Below are 9,977 nucleotides of genomic sequence, written 5' to 3' on the forward strand. Positions count from 1 at the left end.
AACAAACTGGATCCAAGGACTAAAACAGCTTTCAAACAAGAAATACGCCAGAATTCTTCACTGGAAAATAAATGTCTTTGGTGGGATGTGGCTTCTTTACCTAAAGCCACATCAGCTGTGGAACTTGTTGCCACAGGATGTGGTGAACAACTAAAAGATGTACAATGAGCCTGGGAAAATCTTATTATTATTATATATTTTTTTTTAATCCAAAAATACTGGGGAGACAGAATAAAGAACAGCTGGGCTCTTCTGCTAAGTGCTTGAAAGGATTTCAATCACATTGAGATGCAAAAGCCTTACCAATGGCTCTGGACCTCCTCTATCTCTGAGCTATGGTCTTTGAATTTGGAACTAACAGGGAGGAGGAGTTCGGTCCGCATAGTCCCCCAACTACCATGGTCATTCGGATTTGAGTGATAAAGAACAAACTAGCTGGTGAAACGGTCTCTTTTGACCTGGGAAAATCTATGAATTCTTGAATCCAAATAATAGTCATTGCATAACCATAAGAAGTAGGGCTCATGTTCAGCTTCTGGCATCGTTCTGGGAGTAGGGAGGGTGAAACAGTTTTTTCCCTTTTGTCCTTGCTTATGACACTTCGGGACCAGGAAAGAATTGGGAAGCTCTTCCATAATGCACAAAGAGGGTCCAAAAACACATCCCTGGGGCTGAAATGATCTGCCTGATGTACATATTTTCCACAGTTCCATCAAACCACACAGTTCATTTGCCCAAAGCTGGGAAGCAGAACAAGTGAAATGAATAGCAGGACTCTGATGGAAATAGTCCTAACAGCTAAAATGCAGGAATATCTTGCTTCAGAGGATGCTCTAGTAAAATAGAGATCTGTATCCTGCCCTTCCTTGCTTCTGGGCTAAAAAACGTGGTGAGGAGAAGGAAAGAGAAATCTCCACTCTTTCATCACACCCCCAATGTGTTTTATCTGCTTTTCTCTGCAATTTCCCAGTTCTAGTCACAGCAGAAGCAGTTTGGACAGGACTCAGAAAATAGACTCTGATTTCCAATTAGTTTCTTTGTCATTCTTTGCCCTTCTCTCATTGATGCTGGCCATAGGCAGCTCCTGCTGCAGTCGGTAGGAAATGAGACAGGATATTAAACTATTAATTTTGTCTTTGCTTGCTGCCTCAGTTTCTTATCTCAGCAATAGCACAAGTATTCTTTATCAAGATTACAGTCATCACAAAGTTAATCCCTGTAAAGGTCTTCAGATCGTGTGAGAGAGAGGCACAAATTATTACTGAGTTGATGAGGCAGAATGAGCAGTTACAGAACTGACCAGTGATGCACGTAGTCTTATGTCCAGTCCCCAATAGCTGTTGCCACCTGCACCAGTAGGAGACATAAACACTAGCAAAGGCTTTCCAGGCACATTGTTTCTTTTTTTTTTTTTTTTTTTTTATTCTTGGATTACTTTTGTAGATATATATCACTGCATCACCTGAAGCACAGAACCTCTGGTAATAACCCACAATTGTTCTGGTACATCCCCATTGATTGATTTTTTTGTCCTCATGATGTTTCTCTAAGCTCATTCAGCTGCAGTGGCTGCACCTCTTCCCGTTAAGACGTTTGCACTGACATTGCTGAAAGCCCCTGCAGACATGATAGGAAAGGTTCAGAAACCATCAATTCAATGTGCATGATCTATTCAAACTGGAAACTCACCTGGAGAAGAGTCATTGAAAGGGTTCAGGGCAGCTGCCCTCCGTATCTTCTCCAGACAAGTCTCTTGCTCCTTTTTAATGATGCAGTTGGAATGGGTTGCTGAAACCTGAAAGGTGGTGAAAAAATGCGGAGAAAAAACAATTAGAAACTTAAAATAGCTAGTGAGTTTATCAGGAAATATCAGTAAGTTTTGAGGTCCCATTCCAAAAAGAAAAAGAAATAAAAACATCCTTAGAAGATGAGAGAAAAGTGCAATAAACTTTTTTCCTTTTTTCTTTTGTCTCTTTTTTTTCCTTGTCTTCTTTTTTCTTTTCTTTTTTTTCACTTTCATCAGACTTAAGGTCAAACTATGGAATTATAATTCTCATAAGCTGTTTGGGGTTTCTATGTTGTTTTCCCTGTGAAAGTGTAATTTCTAATGTGTTTGCTTAATTTTATTATATTCCTTCCTCATATAAGGCTGAAGCAAAGCTACCTCTAAATTGAGAAAAAATTTAAAGAGGAATCAGAAATCAATTGAGGCTCAGTTTGATCTTCCACCAGTTTCTTACGAGTCTTGCACAATCCATTAACCTCACTCAGGATTCAGCAATAAATTAAAAGCTCTTTCTCTTAGTCTTTCATCCTGTCTATTCCTAAATGTTTCCTTCTTTCTTTATTCCCAGTGAATACGAGGCTACTTTCTTGCCAAAAGAGAATGCAATGCCAATTAAAATAAGATGACTTGTTCCAAATCTTTTCTTTTTGATCCAAATCTTTCCCTTTTCTTCTCTCTCTTTTTTTTTTTGGCGATCTTTAGGACTCTAAGGCAGCTCACCACAAGGAAAGAAGAGGGGGAAAAAAAAAAAAGAAAGAAAGAAAAATGAGTCTGTAACAGGAACATTGCAGCCAGCAGAATGCAAGCAATCCCAAACCAGCAACAAAATAAGAATGAGACCCATTCCTGGAAATCAATACAAGATTTCATTCCTGTTGTAGAAAGTGGTTAGGGGTTGTCAATTCAAGAGAAATACAATCTCAGGTTTCATTAGAACATTTTATAGGGGCACTGCTAAGGTTCAAATCACACCCTGTGGAAAGCACCATGAAAATCAGTGCAATGGTTAAAGATGGGATAGATCACCCCGGTTCTCTGCAAACAATTTTGCTGTTTCATATTTCCCATCTCATTTCCTTCAATCTTGACAATGGAGAATGACAGAGGAAGTAAAACGTTTTACAGAAATGGTCTGTTTTCCTTTTAACTGCTAAGTAGGAACAAGTAAACAGGGAAAGCAATTCCTGAATTCAATCTACTTCAATTTATTGGAATCATGGAATGGTTTGGGTTGGAAGGGACCTTAAAGATCATCTAGTTCCAACCCCCCTGCCATGGGCAGGGACACTCTCCACTACACCAGGTTGCCCAAAACCTCATCCAACCTGGCCTTGAACACTTCCAGGGATGGGGCAGCCACAACTTCTCTGGGCAACCTGTTCCATTGTTTCCCCACCCTCATTAAAAAAAATTTCTTCCTTATATCTAATCTAAATCTCCTCTCTTTCAGTTTAAAACCATTTCTGGAGCGCTGTCTGCACAGTTCAGCTTTACTTCCCTTACATCCCGAAGGGAATGGAGTGAACGGTTTGGGCCACTAATGCACCGAGCTGCCACCACACACTCAATACACGCTTACAGTAAATCCCAAGGCACGCGTAATCCTCGTTTGGTGGTGCTTGTGTTGTGCTTTTGTGCATGCCAGGAGGCAGGGAGCCGCTTGCACGCTTCAGGCATCATAACAATTACAAGCCACCACCCCTAATACAAAGACAGAGAGAGTTTCCTAATGAACTTTATTTTACTAGCTTTACTCATCATTTGTACGAACTGATAATGCTACAGTTTCACCTTCAAAATCCCAGTAACAAATTTCAGCTGTTTTCCCAGTGAGATATACTAGGCATAACCACATTAGATTTGTTTATCTTCAAAACAAACACTGTTCTGTTCTAAGGGCTCTCAAGGGCCTGGAAAACATTTATTGTCACCAGTCTCTGGGATCTCCCAAGAACATCAGGGCTTTTGTTACACCATCCCCTAAACCTTGCCAAGGATTGGGAAAACTGTGTTGGCTGACATTCAGGTTCATGTAATATCTTTTTAAAAGATAAAAGAGAAATAGCAAGTAAATCAGACTTGTGCTGTTAGTTCTGGTTCCCTCTCCACAGTTGCCCAGGTCTGAAAAGAGTGTCCAGGGGTTGTCTCAGTACATGAAGGTGGCGGTTTCTGTACTATTCAGTATTTGCACAAGCAGGATATGAATCAAGAAAAGTTTTAACACACTTCTTGTTAACCTGTAGAACTCTTTTCAGCTTGATATTGTGGATGTCAAATATTATAGGAGTTCAATATATGTATGTGTGTATGCAAAGTCCACCATATTATACTAAACACTAAGAAACCCACCATGCCCCACTTTTGATGTCCTATGGCGCCAACCTAGACCTTTGAGAAGAAGATTTAAATTCAGTCAATAGCTAAAGGATGAAAGAGTGTGATTTATCTTTATTATTTTTGTTGTCTTCTTTAGTAAGAGGTAAATCAAAGCCAGGACTTGATTGATTATAAAGAAAGCCTAAGGTTAAAAGCACAGATTTTATTGTTTTCCTTGCAGACCGGCACATCTAGTCCAATGTATCTGACTAAACTGACTAAATTTAGTCAATCGTATCTGAGTAAGTCTGGCTCAGGAGGTATTTGAAATGCAGACTGCTGGGCACAAAGAGAGCACTAGAGTGATGTGCTTCACCCATCCCTGCAGCCTTCCTTAAGCTTTCACTATCAGCAAGATATTTTGTTGTGACTTCCTATAACCATCTTTATGCCATTATGTAGCACTCTTCATCAGCACATTTAAAAAAAATAATATTGGGGAATACGGAAACTGAGGCAGAAAATAATCAGTCGAGTCAGTCTTCAATAGCTGAACAGCAGAGCACAATTCAAATTGAAGTGTAAGCCTGAGCTTCATGGCCTCCTGATTTCATTTCTTTTGCCTCAAGGACATTTGCAATTTCCTGAGTTCAGTAGAGACAGTCTGGTTTCAGTTTCCCAGAAGATATCGGTGATATGTGCAGTTGATGAATATTTTGACACATACTAGAAAATTCAGGAAACCAAGTAGATAGCACATGAAATTCGCTCTTTCAAAAAAAAAAAAAATTACTCTCAGTGGAGTGAAGGAGTTAACCACACCAATTTTGAAAAGGCATATATTTGTATAGATACAAATACAGCAAATACAAACAACGTTTGTTTAGTTCTGAGAGAAAGCAAAAAGACAAAAGCAGCTGCCTACAACACTATAGATGTACAACAAATTGAGAGCTTTCATTTTTCTTCAATTATTTTTATTAAGGCAGCCACCACAGAGATAAACTGGCATGTGCTGTGTGTAACTTGCAGTACTTAACTCTTTATTGTTCCCTTGACATTATGGTAATACTAATAACAATCATGTTATTATGTTACAATCTACATATATTCTATCACACATACTCTCCAGGTGCTGCTTTATTGTGAACTATCCCATTAAGAAAGCCATTGTTAGTACATAAACCTGAGCAGAGAACAACGTGCATGTCTCTGTGCTGCTTTCAGACCTCCCATAACTATGTGTGTAAATCAGATTAGCAAATTTGAGAGTCAAATGTTTAAGCAAGGCATTGGCCAAAGGGAAGGAACCACATGGGAGGAACTGCGGTTCCCTGTTCCACCTACACTTCCCTGCTCATGGAAATAAATAGATGTTGCTGGGTTATTTCAGGTAGGAAGTTAAATAAGCTCTCTTTCTTCTTGTTTTGGTTCAAATACTAGGAGCAACGCAGGTGAAGGTAACTTCAAGGGCAACTTCTTCCTTTCCCCAAGATTTCTATACTGGAAAGGCAACAAAGCACAAAACAAGGCTGTGAGTAGGCAGCTGAAGGAGCAGGGCTGGGCCGCAATAAGACAGCTTGTACTAAGGAGCAAGGGATATGAACTTAAGCTGGACACCATGCTTAGGTCTGTCCTGACTTATGCACTGTGTATATGACACTAACATACAGCTGCACCCAGAGAGAGCAGGTCAGAAGTCTAAGCAGATATGTCTAGACAGTTTGATGTGCCTTAGGGTATCTTACTTGACCTCCACTTGCTGCTGTCTGCATGGACCTTTATGTTTGCCCTTTGTCAGGATATTTTGGACACTGTAGAGTGTCTTTAACTGTAAAAGACATTTAGGTTCCAGCACTTGAATCATTTCTTCAGCTATATTAAGTGGACACAGGTCTTCTCAGAAGAAAACCAGCACATTTTCTACTCTTGTACCACGTTGATAGTCACTGATAAAGACTTCTGCAAAGGAGAGGTGGTTGATTGGCTGGAAGGATTTGGAAATTTTTTAACACATCAAAGCTGAGCATTGGAAGCGGTCTCAGTGTTATCCAAACTAATCAGCCTGTGGGCCAACAGTGCAGAACGGTTTAGCCAAGAAACCCGAAATGTCTTTGACTACATGCAGTCAACCGAAAAATACAGTTCTGCTCATTTTACTCTCTGCAATAATGTTCACAATTGCTTTAAAATATTTCAATACACAAGTTAACTCAGAGTATCTACAGAAGCGAGAAAGTCGCTAATATTCTGGAGAAACTCTAGCTTGAGAAAATATGCTTCTAAGTCATAGTAAAGATGCGATAATAAACGTGTAATCCGCTTAGCATTTTAATTTCTACAAAGACCTGACCAAACACAGCAATTCAGTACCATTAGCCACTCTTTCCTCTTCTGCATTTCTGTATTACACCTATAAAGTCCTTACTCTTTGTTTGCAAAGTGAATGAGAATATATCCACTCCATTCAGAATATGTCATACCAAGCACTGTGACACTAAGGAGAGGGGCAAAGAAATACAGATAAGAAAAAGCAAAGAAACAAGATCAAAAAACCTCCTCGTTAAATTCCTCCTGGACAGTGTTTCATATCAACACAGAGATGAAATAGAGTCTGGTCCACCTTTGGTCTAAGTATTGTCTCTAAAGTAATGCAAGAGAGAAATTTAATCCACTTGCTGTATTGGATCACTCACTTCATACCGAATTACACTTTTTAATAATTTTATTATGACTTTCAGTTTTTAAAAATTAGCTTAAAAAATGATACATTATTATGTGAGCTTACATTTTCATGGAAAGAACATTACTAGATTTAATTCCTGTTCTTACCAAGCAATGATTCAACTGGTCAAATCAAGGCCAAGACTTGCAAAACTATGGGTAAAAACAGAGGTGTTTGAGAAGGTGCTCTGATTACCTGAATTTTTTTCAGAACTGATTTACATCACTACTGGTACCCACAACATTAGCTTGGCAGTCAAATTGTCTCCAGGAAGGCCTTACATTGTTGCTTGATTGCGTTTTTGTCCCTGTGTAAATGGCACCCAAACTGCTGTAATTTCAAAACACTTCTGACTAAGTGAAAGAGTAAAGTGATTAGAAACTTACTCAAATCAAAACACAATTGTACAATCTGCAGAACAGTTTTGACACCATGCTTGAAGTGAATTGTGCAGGAAAAAAAAAAAAAACCAAAAACAAACAAACACATAAACAGAGCACACTGCCAAAAAAAGGCATTGATCCTTTTCAAACTGGCTTACATGGATGTAAGATATGGTTACCTTCTAACACTGATGGCTCCTGGAGAGATGCACGTCTCACTGCAGATTAGAAAATAGCAGCAGCATAATCAACAGTTCCCCTCACTCAGTGGATACCTCTTGAAGTAGTAATTTTGGACGAAAGATGTGTTATGCAACATGGGGTAAACCTATTTTTGAGTTTGCCTTAACTGGCTTTTTATCTTGAAGATCAGTTGTAAAATCTCTCTTTGAGCATGATGAGGCATTCTCAGTATAGTTGATGACTTCTACGGGAACTGACATCTTGAGTTAAGCAAAGTATACTTTTATCCTATCTCTAATAGTAGGCAATGCCAAGCAATGTTTCTCAAAGCCTTCTCCTGATGGGATGCAACCACTCACTGGAAAATTATTTAAACATCTTGCTAGACATAATGTATGTGAGGTGAAATAGCTCTTTCTGATTGCTGTTGTATTATGCAAAATAGCTTTTTCCCGTTGTTTCTCAGACTTTCTCCTCCAAAGATAAAAATCCTAGAAGTACAACTCCCAACAACACATGCTAGATGTCTTTCTCCTTCATTCCTTGGAGGTCAACCTAGGCCTGAAAAGCTGACAGTCTCCTGCCAACATTTTAATTCCCACTTATTTTAAAAAGTATTCAAAAGTAATGAGATTTAAGTGTCCAAATGAGGATCTAACCCCTTACAAATCTGACTGAAACTTCGCGGGAAGATTCTCACCCCTTGGAGAGCTTTTAGTATAGAGTAAAAGTGGGTTGTGTGGCCTCACAGCAGGACACCAGTGGTGCAAGGCTGGCAGAGATCACCACCAACTGCTTCCCAGGACATTCTCCAATTCTTGACACAGGCTGTGGTACGGCAGTCCTTGAACATGGCAGAGCTGTTGGCAATAGAGTAACCCCATGTAGATCCAAGCTTTAGTGAAACCTCCATAAGTGACTGTCTCAGCAAGAAGAAACTCATTGAACGGGGATTGCAGGCAAGTGATTAGGTAAATTAGTGGAATTTGTGACTGGCAAAGGAGGATAAATAATGACTAATTTTTCTCCAGATTCTGTGGTCAGAACCTCAGGTGACTGTCTTTTGTGCAGATTTGGCACAACTGTTCAGATTGTTTAATAAGCAGAAATGATTGGATGGGAATTTGGAGGCTAGGATCTACCTTTGTTAACACATTGTGTCTGGCTGAGGAGTTATATTTACAGAAATCTGAGAAACGGTGTTCAGATTCAACTGAACTCCTGCAATGAAGGAACTGAAAGAGGAACTCTTTAATTTTTGACCACTCTGGGACACACTGTGCATCTGATCTGGGGAACTGCTGATCCAGTGAGGTAAGCTTGTAGGTGACAATGATTTTGCTTCCCATCACCCACATTTCATCTGTTAAATCAGTCCCTTGTCTTGGCAAAAAGACTAGTCTACTCTGAAGCCTAGAAGTTCCCACCTACACTCTGTATAGGGGGTTGTATTTCTTCCAGTTGATACCCAAGATGGTCTCTGACCATTGTCTTTAGAGTTGCCCCATACTTTGAGTTGCCTTTTCTGAGAGCAATAATAACAGACAGAAAGGCTTGTTCCACTCTCCTGTTTTCTCCTGAGGATTTTTTGGGGAAGGCACACCTCTCTTTCGCTCTTCAGGCAAGAGTGGTAATACAGGAATGTTTCCTGTTTAAACTAGACTTGGAAGGCCGTACCAGGTGTCAGAACAACCCAAAACCAATAGGGTATAAAAGATTGACAGCCTAGAGCTGTATTAACCTTCTTTTCCTAGTCTGTAGATTTTGTGTTTAGAGCTTCAATCCCTCACACACCTTTGCCCTCACCCAGACATCCTTGCCTCTGGTGCCTGCAAAACCATGGCAACAGACTATGACATGATTTTCAGATAGAATCATGGAATCACAGGATAATTCAGGTTGAAAGGGACCCCCAGAAGTCTCCAGTTCAACCTCCCACTCAAAGCGGGGTCAACAATTGGATCAGATCAGGTTTCTCAGAGCTTTTCCATTTAGGCTTTGGAAACCTCCAAAAATGAAAAACTGCATGACCTCTCTGTGCAACTTACTCCAATGCTCAACTATCTTCAGGGTAAAACATCCTCTCTTTATACCCAGTGTGAACCTCCTTTGTTTTAATTCATGCCCATAGTCTATTGTTCTGCCATGCACCATGACAAAGAGCCTAACTCTTTCTTCTTGGTGATCTCCTCACAAGTACTGTAAGGCTGCTACTAGGTTGTCCCCAAACCCTCTCTCCTTCCACCAGGTAAACGAGCTCATTTTCCTCATCCTCTCCTCACAGGTCATCTTGGTGGCCCTCCTCTGAACTTGCTCTAGTTGATTGACACGTTTAGTATATTGAGGAGCCTGAAACTGGATGTAGTATTCTAGAATTGGTCCAGCAAGTGCTGCATAGAGGGGGATGATCACTTCTCTGGACCTACTGGCTATGGTGTTGCTAATACAGGTCAGGACACTGTTGGTCTTAATCTGCTTCCTCGGGATCTACGTAGTGCACAGGGTCAAGGCTACCAAGTAGCCGAATGGTTTATCACGCTGAAAAAACTCTTCATGAGTTTCACCAGGTGAAGGCAGAGGGAAT

At 40.1% G+C, this 9,977-nt stretch overlaps 1 protein-coding gene across 1 annotated transcript in view; it reads right to left on the reverse strand.

The window, feature by feature from the left end:
- ADCYAP1R1 (ADCYAP receptor type I) overlaps positions 1-7,653 on the reverse strand; it is a 91,671-nt gene extending 84,018 nt beyond the window's left edge. Inside the window, exons 1-2 of the mRNA XM_086614831.1 lie at positions 7,555-7,653; positions 1,690-1,795 (exon numbers count right to left, since the gene is read on the reverse strand). Coding sequence (XP_086470957.1) covers positions 1,690-1,795; positions 7,555-7,653 — 205 coding nt within the window. The remainder of the gene's footprint in view (positions 1-1,689; positions 1,796-7,554) is intronic.
- Positions 7,654-9,977: the final 2,324 nt, after the last annotated feature.

This window comes from Tauraco erythrolophus, chromosome 7 (assembly GCF_009769465.1).
Source record: "Tauraco erythrolophus isolate bTauEry1 chromosome 7, bTauEry1.pri, whole genome shotgun sequence".
Taxonomy (NCBI): Eukaryota; Metazoa; Chordata; class Aves; order Musophagiformes; family Musophagidae; genus Tauraco; species Tauraco erythrolophus.